The sequence below is a fragment of the Oncorhynchus kisutch genome, linkage group LG1 (genome assembly GCF_002021735.2).
Source record: "Oncorhynchus kisutch isolate 150728-3 linkage group LG1, Okis_V2, whole genome shotgun sequence".
Taxonomy (NCBI): Eukaryota; Metazoa; Chordata; class Actinopteri; order Salmoniformes; family Salmonidae; genus Oncorhynchus; species Oncorhynchus kisutch.
In genome coordinates, this window is record NC_034174.2 from 34,099,372 (window position 1) to 34,116,101 (window position 16,730).

The following is a 16,730-nucleotide window of genomic DNA, read 5'->3' on the forward strand; positions in this document are numbered from 1 at the left end:
ATTTACTACGAAGGATTGGTCAATAATAATCCATTTGTGACAAGTGCTACTTTGTAGACTTTATTTATGCAGACTGTTGTAGAGTAGCCTACAGAAGGCGCATCTGCCTCTGATAGGTTCAACGACCAGTCTGGGGTCCAATCAGTGACTAGTGATGATTTTACACATCAGAGGTTGAACGATTGTAAACTCGGTGTCAAACCGATGTACACTTGCCTTTAACCTATTCATACCGTGTACTTGTCAATACTCTTAGCGTTTTTCTGCCAATTAAAGGAACGTATTAACCAATTGAACTCTGCTGAGTAGCCTTCTGCCTCACATAAAAATTTCAAGAGGACTCTTCAGTCGACTTTAAATTGACTTACTTGAACTGTTCTTCTCTTTGGGATACTGTACATAGGAGGGGAAACATTCGAAGACTTCATTTGTAGATTTGGACTTTTATTCAAATGATTTCGTAGCCTAACAATTCCTGAGCAGTCGGATAACAGAGTTTGGTCGATATTGTACATCTCTCCGAGCTCGTAATGTTTGACACATTTTCTCGACTGGCCGAATGAGGATGACAGGTCTCCGGCAGGTGTTCGCGCTGTGCGTCACGCTAACATGGCTCCAGTTTACCTGCGCTCAAACCCAAGAAGGTAGGTTCGGTGTCTGTATTGCGCTCGGCATCAAATTGAGTAGGCTGCAATGTCTTTCAAATGATATCCCAATCCCCCGATTTTATGAGCCATTATGTTTTCTATTTGACTTTAACCACAAAAATTGTACTTGGGCAAATAGTTTAATTTATGCCCAAAGAATGTTGCCTATTATTTTGTCAATAATCCCACTTTTAAGCCCAGGAAGTTTAACACCACTAAAAATATACATTGCTTACGAAATGTTGTTATAGGCAACAACAAAAAAGAGTCAACAGTGTTTAGTGGCACTGGTGCCAATATGTCCTATATGTTTTTCTCACTGTGTTAATTCACAATCAAGCTACATGCTGTAGTGTTTTTATTTTAGCAGTGACAAATCCCACAGAGTTGTGTACATAAAAGAGTCAATGGTGCATCTCTTGTGCTCACCTAAATCAGTGCTGTCAATCTGACCATAGGGACAAAACCAGTTTCATATGTGCAGAACCTGTTTGCTGTGCGTCAGCCGACTTTCAGAACAGAGTGTGCCTATGTGTTTGTGTCAATTGTCTCTGTGCTTCTTTTGTATGTTATCGCTCTCAATGCAAGCTGCTAACAAAAAACAGCTCCTCCCTAGAAATTGCCATTTTGTCTTTCTGTCTTTCTCACTTTGCACCTCTTTATGTTTTTTAACCCCAGTGCCCATATGATATGGTCAAGAGTTTAAAAAAATAGCTACTCATTAACAAGCTTCCTGGAAACTTGTCAAATCTGTGAGGTGTATTCAGGGTGAGTCAGGTATGATTGTATAGGTTCCATGTTAGAGTGAAGTGTTGTGATTTGAATCTGAACTTTGGCTCTGTACTGATGTCATCTGGCCTTAGGTAAATAAGGTGGTGCAGTGCAGGAGGAAAACAAAGTCAACAACAAGTCAGGAGGCAGTTGATAGTCAGACTGAGCCTCTGGCATCAGTGAAGGATAATAGGCAGAAGTAAATATACTCATACATGTCACGCAACTGAGGAAATATAATTAATGTAGATTTTGATCTGCCTCCAATCAGTACTTTATTTCCTCTGCTCGCACACTAGGCCTATACCTATTTCAATGTATTCTCTAGAGATCTATAACCCCTGGTACACAATTTGACAAATGTTGTAAATATATGGTAAACAGTGAATTCATTGAAGGTAAATGATGCATGGATCATATTTATTACAAGTTAATAAATGGTTTATTACACAATGGACCAGAGTTGCATGTGTCCCAATTATTATAAGCAGTTAAATGACTCACACTTTATTTATTGAGGGACAGCTGGTCCTAGATTGCAGCTATGGGGTGAAAACAGTTTTGCTCCTATCCTAAAATGGATCCAAATTTAATTTAATGAAATATAATTTCAATTTGATTGATTGATTGATTGGTTGTTTGATTATTTGTCCTATACGTGACCATGGGCACTGGTCAGGCAGTGGTTTGTTTTCTTAGCCGTTGAAGATGTGGCACAGAGCTCTAGATTACGAGGCCCTATAAAAGCACTGTGTGTCATGAACTCATATCAGGGGTCAGAGATAACGATAACAGCCATGCCATAAAAACGTACCAATCACAGCCCTTTCTCAGGCATCTCTGAAGCTTAGATTGTCCTCAACCTCTTCAAGCTTGTTTTTCTTCACCCGGAATTGTGTGTATGTGTACAGTGTGGGCTTGTGCATGTGTGTGTGTGCGCGTGTGTTTGTGGTGTGTGTTTTATGATTTGACACTGGAGCATATTTATCCGCATCAAATCATTCTTGTTATGTGATACATGTTGTTTTCAAATGTTGATGATTGAGTGATTTCTGATGAAGATTAATTATGGCATACCATAATGATATTATGATGCATGCACACCTTTGCAAGATGTGGATTGTTTTTTGGTTAATAAAAACAAACCATTTACCAGATAATCAGGTTTCATACTACAGATGTTGGAGTCATGTCTGTGAAATAGAGAGGTAGGAAAGCTGGGTTATTTTCATATATTGGTCTCCCAGACTAGTGCAGTGCATGGCCACTGTAGAGGAACAGCATAAACCAGTGAATGTTTGCTGAACAAAGTTAATTGCACTCAATCACTTTTTATGATTTCATTGGTTTCAATATGTATTAATAGCTTAGATTGTATGTATTTCTCTGTAATTGCACAATACTTATCCAAACGTTGTATCCATTACAGTTAATATTTCAAAAGTTTATTTCCAAAGATTTTAGATGAGGGTTTTTGTTGCAAAACGCTATACATTGAGTATACAAAACATTAAGAACACCTGCTCTTTCAATGGCATAGACTGATCAGGTGAATCCAGGTGAAAGTTAGGATCCCTTATTGATGTCACTTGTTAAATACACTTAAATCAGTGTAGATGAAGGGGAGGAGACAGGTTAAAGAAGGATTTTGAATCCTTGAGACAATTGAGACATGGATTGTGTATGTATGGCATTCAGAGGGTGATTGGGCAAGACAAAACATTTAAGTGCCTTTAAACGGGGTATGGTAGTAGGTGCCAGGCGCACCAGTTTGAATGTGTCAAGAACTGCAAAGTTGATAGGTTTTCCACGCTCAACAGTTTCCCATGTGTATCAAGAATGGTCCATCATTCAAAGGGCATCTATCCAACTTGGCACAACTGTGGGAACCATTGGAGTCAACAGGGGCCAGCATCCCTGTGGAATGCTTTCAACACTTTGTAGAGTTCATGCCCCAACAAATTGAAGATGTTGTGAGGGCATAAAGGGGGTGCAACTCAATATTAGGAAAGTGTTCCTAATGTTTGGTGTACTCAGTGTACATCCATTATTAAGCTGGAATGATATGTTTCTTATCCTGTATATTTAACATAGAAATTCAACCCATCATGAATCTAACGTCTAATGGTATAGTGTTTGGTTAGACTTAGGTCCTGTCCCTATGGCACCTTATTCCCTATATAGTGCACTACTTTTGACCAGAGCCCAGAGCCCAGATCTCATATTACTGTATTGATAATTTTGTATATATTTTTTTTATTTATTGATACAAAATGTATCATTTGTTCAGTTCTTTATTACAAATGTAATTATTTGTCACATTTGACTGTGTAAATTCTTGAATGCTACTTTTTCTTCTGAGAGTGAGGCAAATATATATTGTTTTGCAGCAAAATGTGGTTGTTTGTATCTCTGAAATGAAACCATCCAGTGAAAGATTTCAAATAAATACATGTCTGTTACTGAACAACCCCATGCCACAATTAGATGTGGAAAAAACACACCAATCTCTTTGGTAAATTCTTTAAACCAAAAACGCTCTTTTACCAACATTTCTGAAAATGGATATATCTCGTTTTGGAATGAAACTCTTTATTTATTATTTTCATTTATCACAGAAAAAGTATTCCTAAGCTAAGCATTATTACAATATCAATGGACCTGAAGGATTATACCCTGTGGGAAGTGAACAATAGCAATATAAAATGTGCCTTATAAAATAAATGTGACATAGTATGTGTTTATATGCTTTGATGTGTGTGTTGATCCTTCTGCTCTGTGTGTATGTGTGTTTGTGTGTGTGAGTCAGTGTGTGTGTGTCAGTGTGTGTGTGCTGAACATACATTTCAATGAGGCGTGTATGTGAGAATAGACCTCTAAGGTATGCAGTAATCTGTTGGCATCCTGAGCCAAGTTTCTGTTTACCTCATCCACCGTTTCTATCGCTTTATAGAAATAGTTTATCTCCTCCTACCTCCATTCTTTCTTTTCTTTCCCTCCCTTTTCTTTCCTGTGGAAACAGCTGAATGAAAATTACAACTAAACCTGATCCAGGACTGAGAAATGTTTTCTAGTGTGTTAGGTTACTGTCTATGGCAGTAATGTTTTTTAGTGTGTTAGGTTGGTCTAAGGAAATGGACAATGACACCACTATCTAGCCTTGACTGCATATGCAACAGAGGAAAATAGTCAGGAGAAAATGGAAAATAGGTATAGAGTCTAGGAAAATATCTTCATTATGAGAGAGAGAGCGAGAGAGAGCGAGAGAGAGCGAGAGAGAGAGAAAGGAGCTTCTATACCAGAACCCTGGGGCCCTGCTCCTAAATGTCGACTGCATGAACTTTCCAAAAATCATTGAACGGTCATGATGTTTTGACGACAGTCGACTGCAATTTTCTGCAGCTGCTCTTCATCAACTTCATCCTGCAGTCATCACCTGCATTGTGGGAGACTCTATTGTCAACCAAGAGTGTTTTTTTTAACCCATACAAACGTGACTAAAGACATGACTTAAACAGGAAGCAATTGGCCACGATTTCTGTGTACAGTAGATATACAGTGCATTTGGAAAGTACTCAGACCCCTTGACATTTTTTTCCTCTCCACATTCATAGAATACAGTGGGTGTAACGATACAGTGAAATGCTTACTTCCAGCTCTTCCTCAACAGTGCAGAATAAATGTGAAATGGCAAAACTATCATTATAAACGGAGCGGTTTTAGCCCTAAATGCTGATTGGCTGAAAGCCATGGTATAGGAGACCGTATATCATGGGTATGACAAAACATGTATTTTACTGCTCTAATTACATTGGTAACCAGTATATAATAGTTGTGCTACTGTATATTGTATATTTAAGCAATAAGGCCCGCGGGGGTGTGGTATATGGCCAATATACCAAGGATAAGGGCTGTCGAAAGGTTGCTGAATCGAATTCCCGAGCTGGTAAAAATCTGGTAAAAATCTGTCGTTCTGCCCCTGAGCAAGGCAGTTAACCCACTGTTCCCCGGGCACCGAAGACGTGGATGTCCATTAAAGCAGCCCCCCGCACCTCTCTAATTCAGAGGGGTGCAGAAGACACATTTCAGGTGAAGGCATTCAGTTGTATAACTGACTAGGATTCCCCCTTTCCCCTTTCTTAGTCACGACGCGATGCAGAGTTCCTGGATACAGACCATAACAGTGGTATATTGGCCATATATCACAAACCCGCGGGCCTTATTTGTTAAATATACAATATACAGTAGCAAAACTATCAATATACAAAGTAGATTAATAAAAGTAATACAAATAGTAAGAAAATAACAAGAGTACAATAGTCGATTAAAAAAAGACAAGGCAATACAATATATAATATAGAAGACAAAAAGTTACCATTCTATACAAACAATGTGAAGCAGTGTACAGGAACACTATGGAGTTAGATAACGTGGCTGAACAGCATCTGATGACCTTCTTTGTGTACAATTATTGTGCTTGCATACACATTAGTGTTTGTCTGGTGATTGTACACATTTGTGATTTTGTTTGCCTGGGTGTACAGGACTATTTCTCAACAGGTAATTGAACTGGCTGAGTGTCAACAGCTTTAAGCCATCCACTGATAGCAGTGACCCAGCTCAGGCTTCTCCCAGTGCTTAATCTAGGTGGGGCAGTGATAAGATGGTTCGCAGTGGGCAATGTACACAGAAGAACATAATTACAATCTAATGATAATTATAATTCCAAGGCCCAAACGTGTCTACACTGCACAAAGTCCATGGCCCAATTTGAGCTGAACAGAACTCCTACAGTACACATGCTTAAATGACACTCTCTTGTGTTGTAACTTGTACACCTATCATCTAGCTGGTGATTCGTTATATAAAAAAGTATGTTCCTTGTTTATTACACGTTTAATACACACATGCAATCTCACAATGGCAGATTGCACATATGCAAGTGCTGGGCAAGAGCAAAATGTGCAACCTTGTGGGTGTCTAGGACCAAGATAGAAGACCACTGGTCTAATGTAGCATGCTGCTAGGTACACTTAGAAAAAAAGTTGCTATCTGGATCCTAAAACAGTTCTTCGGTTGTCCCCATAGGAGAACCCTTTGAAGAACCATTTTTGATTCAAGGTAGAACCCTATTGGGTTCCATGTCAAACTATTTCCACAGAGGGTTCTAAACTCAGCAACAACAAAAAAACGTCCTCTCACTGTCATCTGTGTTTATTTTCAGCAAACTTAACATGTGTAAATATTTGTATGAACATAACAAAATTCAACAACTGAGACATAAACTGAACAAGTTCCACAGACATGTGACTAACAGAAATTGAATAATGTGAATAATGTGTCCCTGAATCAAAAGTAACAGTCAGTATCTGGTGTGGGACCATGACGGACTCTACATCTCCAAATCGGTCCCGCTCCAGAGTACAGACCTCGGTGTAGTGCTCATTCCTTCGACGATAATCCCGAATCCGACCATCACCCCTGGTGAGACAAAACCGTGACTCATCAGCGAAGAGCACTTTTTGCCAGTTCTGTCTGGTCCAGCGACGGTGGGTTTGTGCCCATAGGCGACATTGTTGTTGGTGATGTCTGGTGTTCTTCTATGGGGACAACCAAAGAACCCTTTTGGAACCCTTTTTTCTAAGAGTGTAGTGTTCACGAATTTCCATAGACCCTCTACCCAGGTAGAGTCAGTGTGCTCTGTCTGACTGGGATTGATGTCCAAGTGTGTCCAAATTCCTCTAGACTAGCACCTGTGACCCTCTCTCTCTTGCTCCTTCACAAGCACAATAAATTAGCTGCTATCTCTGCTTTATGATGGCTGGGCCTGCTCATTGGACTGTTATCACATGCTATACGTTACTCACCAGAAACACCTTCTAGCTTTTACTGATTGTTATTCCCTGTGTGAATCTAATGAACTAGTACATGTTAACATGTTCGGTGCTCATGTCTATGAGACTCATCAGTCTCCAGATTTAATGCAGAACATGTATTTCGATCATTGTGAGAGCACAAGAACACAGCACATAGACAACATGTGAGAGCACACGAACTAGACAACATTGTCACACCCTGATCTATTTCACCTGTCTTGTGCTTGTCTCCTCCCCCTACCAGGTGTCTCTCATTTGTTCCATTATCTCCTGTGTATTCATACCGGTGGTTTTTGTTTGTCTGTTGCCAGTTCATCTTGTCTCGTCAAGCCTACCAGCATGTTTTTCCGTACTCCTGTTTTTCTTGTCCTCCCGGTTCCGACCTTTTCTGCCTGCTCTGACCCTGAGCCCGCCTACCATACCATTCTGCCTGCCCTGACCTCGAGCCTGCCTGCCATTCTGTACCCATCTGACTCTGACCTGGATTACAAACTTCTGCCTGTCCTCGACCTGCCTCTTTCCAGCCCCTTGTCTTTTAATAAATACCAGAGAATCAAACCATCTGCCTCCTGTCACTCGTTATAGTAGGAACTGGCCATGACGGACCCAGCAGACTCGGACCAGCTCCGCAACACTGTCTCCCTGCATGGAGCCACCATTGGAAGACATGAGGAGCTACTCCAGAATCTTCTGGAAGGACTCCATACTTTGGCGGAACGCCATGACCAGGGCTTCAAATCATTACTGGAACAATTCCGTGGACTATCTATCAGGAAGCATGTCACAACGGAGACCTCCCAGATGCTCAGTAATCCCCCTACAGTGGTGATTTTTGTCTAGCCTACCCCGGCTTCCCAAGAACCCCACTTACCTCCTCTGGAGCGCTATGCTGGGGATCCTGGAACCTGCCAAGCGTTTCTTTCCCAGTGCTCTCTTATCTTTGAGCTACAGCCCTCTTCGTTTCCTTCGGATCGTTCGAAGAAAGCGTATCTCATAACACTGATGTCTGGAACGGCACACACCTGAGCTACAGCGGTTTAAGAGCAACAATCCACCATTTGCCTTCGTCTGCAGGATTTTGTGGCAGATGTGAGGAAGGTGTTCGTTTCTCCGGTGTCCGGGAGAGGTGGCCCGAAAGCTACTTCTACTACGTCAAGACTCCGGTAGTGTGGGAGACTACGCGGTAGACTTTCGCACGTTGGCTGCTGAGAGTGCCTGGAACCCGGAGTCCCCGTTTGACACCTTCCTTCATAGATTATTGGAGGAGATTAAAGACGAGCTCGCAGCTCGAGTGTTAACCTTGAACCTGGACTCCCTCATAGCCTTAACCATAAGGATAAGGGCACCTATGGGTGATTGTTGGGCACCTATGGGAATGCAGGAGGTCTGTTCTCGTCCACACTCGCTCTTCCACGGCTGCTTTCTCTCCTCCGAAGAAACCCGGAAGTCCCTGACGCCTGCATTCCCGAGAGGATCCGATGTCACCCGAGACCCCCACCTACTGAGGAGCCTGGTATTTTACTGGACAGGTGGATATGTAATGCTGGTGGGCCATACTGGGAGTCTTCTAACTCCTATTACTTGTACTCCTTTCCATGTTATCCTGCTGTGGGGTGACTGGTCTAAATCTCTCCGGATGCTCATTGACTCTGGGGCTGACGAGAGCTTCATGGACGCTACTCTAGTATCTGAGCTGGGTATCTCCACACAACTCCTCGACATTCCCATGGAAGCCAGAGCACTGGACGGCGCTTCATTCGGGGCTACAGCACCCTGGCTTCTCCCTTCTCTGCACTCACTTCTTCTAAGGTGCCGTTCACATGGTCCCCAGCTGCCGACACTGGGTTTTTGGATCTCAAGCATCGTTTCACCACAGCCCATCCTCATCCATCCGGACTCATCCCGTCAGTTCGTGGTGGAGGTTGACGCCTCGGATGTTGGAGTGGGGGCCATTCTGTCCCAACGTTCGGCACAGGACCAAAAGTTGCACCCCTGCGCTTTCCTTTCTCATCGCCTGAATTCTGCTGAGAGGAACTATGCCATTGGTAATCGAGAGCTTCTTGCAGTCAAGATGAGGAGTAGAAGGAGGAGGAGAAGAAGCATTAGCTTAATGGGGCAGAACACCCATTCTTAGTTTGGACCGACCATAAGAATCTTGAATATGTCCGCATCGCCAAACTCCTCAACTCTAGACAGGCTCATTGGGGTCTGTTATTCACTCGGTTTAACTTTACCATCACCTACCGCCCTGGGTCCAAGAATGTTAAGCCTGATGCTCTCTCCCGCCTGTACAGTTCTGCGGCTACACAATCAGACCCAGAGATCATCCTCCCTACCTCCTGTCTCACTGTCCACAAGGTGCACCAGGCAGGGGGCATGGCTAACTGGATGTTCGTCCCTGATTCGGCCCAGTCCTGAATGTGCCCATTCCTCAAAGCTTACCTGTCATCTCGGCTCTCGCCGGACCCTGGCTTTCATCCAATAATGTTTCATCCTACAATGGTCGCCGCATGCACAGTGCCGAATCTATGAACTTCCTTTCGACATGGTCTCCAATCGTGGTCCTCGGTTTCTGTCACGATTCTGGAAGAAATTCTGCACCCTCATTGGGTCGTCGGCCAGCCCTGCTCGGCTACTGGGCTCTTGCCTTTCGAGTGTTCTCTGGGTTACTAGCCTCCGCTCTTCCCAGAGCAAGAGGAAGAGGTCAGCATGCCCTCAGCCCAGATGTTCATCCATCGCTGTCGGCATACCTGGAAGAGAGCCCGGTCCGCTCTTCTTAAGACCACCTCCAGGACGCCAGGTGACGCCCCTAGAGGTGGGGATGCTGTCACACCCTGATCTGTTTCACCTGTCTTATGCTTGTGTCCATCCCCCACCAGGTGTCTCCCATTTGTTCCATTATCTCATGTGTATTTATACCGGTGGTTTCTGTTTGTCTGTTGCCAGTTCGTCTTGTCTCGTCAAGCCTACCAGTGTGTTTTTATGTACTCCTGTTTTTCTATTCCTCCCGGTTCCGACATTTTGTGCCTGCCCTGTCCCTGAGCCCGCCTGCCATACCATTCTGCCTGCCCTGACCCTGAGCCCACCTGCCACCCTGTACCCATCCGACTCTGACCTGGTTTACGAACTATTGCTTTTCCTCGACCTGCCTTTTGCCTGCCCCTTGTCTATTAATAAATACCAGAGACTCGAACCATCTGCTTCCTGTGTCTGCATTTGGGTCTCGTCCTGTTTCGTTATAAACATGGTCTATCTCTTTAGTGTAGTTACAAGCAAGCCTGTGTGCAGTTAAACATCCCATCAGATCCAACACAGTATAGCTTGTTCTTAGCTACCTTTCAATCTGTGAATAAATTACCTATTGGTATATAGGGAAACATATTAATCGAACAGCAACTGGAAATAAAAATACAAACACGTTATTATACAGAGTTAGCCTCTCTTCCTTCCTCTTTCTCTTTCTCTATTTGGACATCTGGCTGAGATTTGAATAGCAAAACAGTCTCTCTGTCCCAATGACATGGAAAAGGACTGGACTCCTACAGGCCACAATAAACAAGGCCCAGTATGTCTGCCCCAGAGACAGTCAGTTACTGTATTGAATGTAGCACTGGCCTCAGCCTATTTCACATCACATGTATCCATTCTGGCCGTTAGCATGCAAAGCTAAAGAGCATGAGAAATGAGCATAAACAAATGAATTATTATTCCTAGCACTGACAGTTATTACAGTACGTATTAGTCAGAGTTTGAATGTATGTTGTGAGCTGATGTGTTACATCAAAACTACACAAAATGGATCAGTACTGACAACAACTTAGGCTAGAGTTTTGAAGTGAAATCCTAAAAACTGAAGAACTATCTTTTGCCTTTCTTTCCCCGCAGTGATATGCTCCGGCACCCAGAACGCACTGAGCGTGACAGGAAGTTCACAGACGCAGTACACACTGATGAAGGATATGTACAGTGGCTGTGAGATTGTCATGGGCAATCTGGAGATAACCATGATGGAACATTGGAGGGATTTCACTTTTCTACAGGTGAGGGGATGAACAGGTGGATGAATGGCAACAGGTGTGTGTGTGTGTGTTTCTTGCATCAGGAGTGTATGTATAATTTAGTCCAGTTCAACAGAAGTCTAAATATAGTGCTAGTCTATTTTCCTGACAACCAGTGGTGTTTAAGTACTTAATAAGTAAAAATACTTGAAAGTACTACTTAAGTAGGTTCTTGGGGTATCTGTACTTTACTTTATTATTTATAATTTTGACGACTTTTACTTTTACTTCACTACATTCCTAAATAAAATGATATACCTTTAATATTTTCCCTGACACCCAAAAGTACTTGTTACATTTTGAATGCTTAGCAGGACAGGAAAATGGTCAAATTCACACACTCAAGAGAACATCCCTGTTCATCCCAACTGCCTCTTGTCTGTCAGACTCACCAAACACAAATGCTTCATTTGTGAATGATGTCTGAGTGTTGGAGTGTGCCCCTAGCTATCCATAAATCAAATTAAAAAACAAGAAAATTGTAATTGCTAAAATGAAGAGTTTTAAATTATTTATACTTGTACTTTTACTTTTGATCCTTAATTATATTTTAGCAATTACATTTACTTTTGATAATTAAGTACCTTTAAACCAAATAAAATTTTACTCAAGTAGTATTTTATTGGGTGACTTACTTTACTTGAGTCATTTTCTATTAAGGCATCTTTACTTTTACTCAAGTATGACAATTGGGTACTTTTTCCACCACTGCTGACAACACTAAACACACAATCAGACATGTCAGGCCACAGACTTCCCTTTGCTGCACAGATAACTACTCAGAGCTCTTATCAGTGTGTGTCTCCTATGGATAATGTCACTGTCTCCTGTACAAAATGAGTCACCTTACATGCAGTTCTATAACCTTAGTCCAGGGCCGGCCCCAGGCATAAGCGATATAAGCAATTTCTTAGGGCCTCCAGCCACTAAGCGAGATCTGAACTTACTTTTGAGAGGTAGAATAGTAGAATACATACGGTGAAAGTTCGAAATTTCAAATGAAATCAAACTTTATTTTTATGCGCCAAATACAACAAGTGTAGACTTTACCATGAAATGCTTACTTACAAGCCCTTAACCAACAGTGCAGTTCAAGAAGAGTTAAGAAAATATTTACCAAATAGACTAAAGTAAAAAGTAAAAACAAAAAGTAACACAAAAATAATAACAATAACGAGGCTATATACAGGGAGCACCAGTACCGACTCAGTGTGCGGGGGTATAGGTTAGTTGAGGTAATTTGTATATGTAGGTGTGGATGAAGTGCCTATGCATAGATAATAAATAGCGTGTAGCAGCAGTGTACAAAAGGGAGAGGGGGTCAATATAAAATGTGCGGTGGCGATTTTATTAATTGTTTAGCAGTCTTATGGCTTGGGGGTAGAAGCTGTTGAGGAGCCTTTTGGTGCTAGACTTGGCACTCCGGTACCAATTCCCGTGCAGTAGCAGAGAAAACTGTCTATAACTTGTGTGACTGGAGTCTCTGACAATTTTATGGGCTTCCCTCTGACACTGCCTGTTATATAGGTCCTGGATGGCAGGAGGCTTTGCCTCAGTGATGTACTGGGCCATTCGCACTACCCTCTGTAGCGCCTTATGGTCAGAGGCCGAGCAGTTGCCATACCAGGCGGTGATGCAAACGGTCAGGATGCTCTCTATGGTGCAGCTGTAGAACCTTTTGAGGATCTGGGGACCCATGCCAAATCTTTTCAGTCTCCTAAGGGGGAAAAGGTTTTGTTGTGCCCTCTTCACGACTGTCTTGGTATGTTTGAACCATGATAGTTTGTTGCTGATGTGGACACCAAGGAACTTGAAACTCTCGACCCGCTCCACTACAGCCCCGTCGATGTTAATGGGGGCCTGTTCGGCCTGCCTTTTCCTGTAGTCCACGATCAGCTCCTTTGTCTTGCTCACACTGAGGGAGAGGTTGTAGTCCTGGCACCACACTGCCAGTTATCTGACCTCCCCCTATAGGCCGTCTCATCGTTGTCAGTAATCAGGCCTACCACTGTTGTGTTGTCAGCAAACTTAATGATGTGTTGGAGTCATGTTTGACCACGCAGTCGTGGGTGAACAGGGAGTACAGGAGGGGACTAAGTACACACCCCTGAGCAGTGTTAAGGATCAGAGTGGCAGACGTGTTGTTGCCTACTCTTACCTCCTGGAAGCGGCCCATCAGGAAGTCCAGGACACAGTTGCAGAGGGAAGTGTTTAGTCCCAGAGTCCGTAGCTTAGTGATGAGCTTCGTTGGCACTATGGTGTTGAATGCTGAGCTGTAGCCAATGAACAGCATTCTCACATAGGTGTTCCTTTTGTACAGGTGGGAAAGGGCAGCGTGGAGAGCGAATGAGATTGCGTCATCTATGGATCTGTTGGGGCGGTATGCGAATTGGAGTGAATCTAGAGTATCTGTGAGGATGCTGTTGATGTGAGCCATGACCAGCCTTTCAAAGCACTTCATGGCTACCGATGTGAGTGCCACAGAGCGGTAATCATTTAGGAAGGTTACCTTCACTTCCATTGGCTCAGGGACTATGGTGGTCTGCTTGAAATATGTAGGTATTACAGACTCGGTCAGGGAGAGGTTGAAAATGTCAGTGAAGACACTTGACAGTTGGTCCGCTCATGCTTTGACTACACGTCCTGGTAATCTGTCTGGCCTAGCGACTTTGTGAATGTTGACCTGTTTAAAGCTTTTGTTCACATCGGCTACCGAGAGCGTTATCACACAGTCATCCAGAACAGCTGGTGCTCTTCTGCATGCTTCAGTGTTGCTTGCCTTGAAGCGAGCATAAAAGGCATTTAGCTCGTCTGGTAGGCTCGCGTCTGGGTTTCCCTTTGTAGTCCGTAATAGTTTTCAAGCCCTGCCAGATCCGACGAGTGTCAGAGCCGGTGTAGTAGGATTCAATCTTAATTCTGTATTGACGCTTTGCTTGTTTGATGGTTCGTCTGAGGCCATAATGGGATTTCTTATAAGCGTCCGGATTTGTCTCCCGCTCCTTGAAAGCGGCAGCTCTAGCCTTTAGCTCGATGCGGATGTTGCCTGTAATCCATGGATTCTGGTTGGGATATGTACGTACCGTCACTGTGGGGACGACGTCGTCGATGCACTTGTTGATGAAGCCGATAACTGAGGTGGTGTACTCCTCAATGCCATTGGATGAATCCTGGAACCTATTCCAGTCTGTGCTAGCAAAACAGACCTGTAGTATAGCAGCCTCGTCATCTGACCACTTCCGTATTGAGCGAGTCACTGGTACTTCCTGCTTTAGTTTTAGCTTGTAAGCAGGAATCAAGAGGATAGAATTATGGTCAGATTTGCCAAATGGAGGGTGGGGGATAGCTTTCTATGCATCTCTGTGTGTGGAGTAAAGGTAGTCTAGGAATAGTTTTTTTCTGATTGCTCATGTGACATGTTGGTTAGAATTTGGTAAAACTGATTTAAGTTTCCCTGCATTAAAGTCCCCGGCCACTAGGAGTGCCGCTTCTGGGTGAGCATTTTCTTCTTTGCTTATGGCCTTATGGAGTTGGTTGAGAGCGGTCTTAGTGCCAGCTTCGTTCTGTGGTGGTAAATAGATTGCTACGATTAATATAGATGATAACTCTCTTGGTGGATAGTGTGGTCTACAGCTTTTCATAAGATACTCTACCTCAGGCGAGCAATACCTCAAGACTTCTTTAATATTAGACATCGGGCACCAGCTGTTATTGACAAATAGACACACACTTCCACCCCTCGTCTTACCAGAGGTATCGTCTCTGTTCTGCCGGTGTATGGAAAATTCCGCTTGCTCTATATTGTCCGTATCGTCGTTCAGCAATGTCTCGGTGAAACATAAGATGTTACAGTTTTTAATGTCCCGTTGGTAGAATAATCTTAATCGTAGGTCATCAGTTTTATTTTCCAATGATTGCACGTTAGCAAGAAGAACGGATGGCAGTGGGAGTTTACTCGCTCGCCTATGGATTCTCAGAAGGCTGCCCGATTTGCGGACCCTTTTCCTGCGTTTTTTCTTCCCGCAAAAGGCGGGATTTGGGCCTGATCCAGTGAAAGCAGGATATCCTTCTTGTCCGACTTGTTAAAGGAAAAAGTTTCTTCCAGTCCGCAGTGAGTAATCGCTGATGTCCAGAAGTTATTTTCGGTCATAAAAGACGGTAGCAGTAATATTATGTACACAATAAGTTTAAAAAAATAAGTTACACAAAACGCAAAAAAACTAACAAATAGCACAATTGGTTGGGAGAATGTAAAATGTCAGCCGTGTTCTTCGGTGCCATCTTCATGTTTGGTTGTGCATCAGCAGTTTCTATTTTAACATTTCAGTCATTAAGCAGACACTCTTAACCAGAGTGACTTACAGGAGCAATTAAGGTTAATTACCTTGCTCAAGGGCACATCGGCAGATTTTTCACCTAGTCGGCTCAGGGATTCAAACCATTCATAGTCACTCAATTAGCCATATCAGCTAACTAAGTCTTAGATTGGTAAATTTGTCTAGCCAGTTATGTAAACTTGTGGTAATCATGCCCATGGCAAAATATGTAGAATTGCAGGAAATTTGCTATAAAAGTTGCAAAAATGTTCACCCCATGGCAAAATGTCTATAACTGGAGAAAACTTGCTTTAAAACTGAAACATGTTCTCTACACGCCACTGCAAAATGTGTAGAATTGCAGGAAATGCACTTTCAAATTAAAATTTTCTCTCCGATGTCAAGATGGGGGCATCTAGATTTTTTTGCCTACTTGGTGGCTGGGCCCCCAACCAAATTTTGCTTATGCCCACAAAAGGCTAGAGCCGGCCCTGCTTGGTCTCCTCCACACTGTGGTGCGGCCATGGTAACTGATCACACAGCCATGGTAACCAGTTAGTTACCCATAACTAGTTTAACTGTCATGGTACTGTGATTAGCTAATGTTACCGCTCTCATGGTAACTGTTGATGAGAAGTGAGAAGAGGATGTTGTGTTATGTCAAAGTCAATGTAGCATCTTAGTATTTACAGTAAATAGTCTTGAATTAAGGTACATTATCCACTACATATATGTTCTTCACTCCACGTACTGGAGGGCTACTTGTGTGCAGGCTTCTGTCCCAGCCCAGTTCTAACACACCTGATTCAGCAAATCAAGGTCTTGATGAATAGTTGATTAAATTGAATCAGGTAACAAATGCCTGCTCACACTGCACAGCAAAATCAATGGTGTACATTTAACTCTAAAAGTGTCAAATGTATACTATTTTCAGTGAACATATGAGTCATATAAACATACACTTGATTATATGTAAACTGGACTCACTTTGCTTAGTGCTGACGCTGTTACACTTTCTCAGTGTAAGAAATTAACATCTGTAGTGTTACAGTAAATACTTTTTTG

At 42.8% G+C, this 16,730-nt stretch overlaps 1 protein-coding gene across 2 annotated transcripts in view; it reads left to right on the forward strand.

Moving 5' to 3' along the window:
• Nucleotides 1-207: 207 nt before the first annotated feature.
• Nucleotides 208-16,730, forward strand: part of LOC109895669 (receptor tyrosine-protein kinase erbB-3) — a 34,079-nt gene continuing 17,556 nt past the window's right edge. For both annotated transcript variants that reach the window (XM_020489557.2, XM_020489565.2), the window contains exons 1-2: nt 208-644; nt 11,180-11,334. In XM_020489557.2, the coding sequence (XP_020345146.1) occupies nt 560-644; nt 11,180-11,334 (240 nt within the window). In that variant the 5' untranslated portion in view covers nt 208-559. The remainder of the gene's footprint in view (nt 645-11,179; nt 11,335-16,730) is intronic.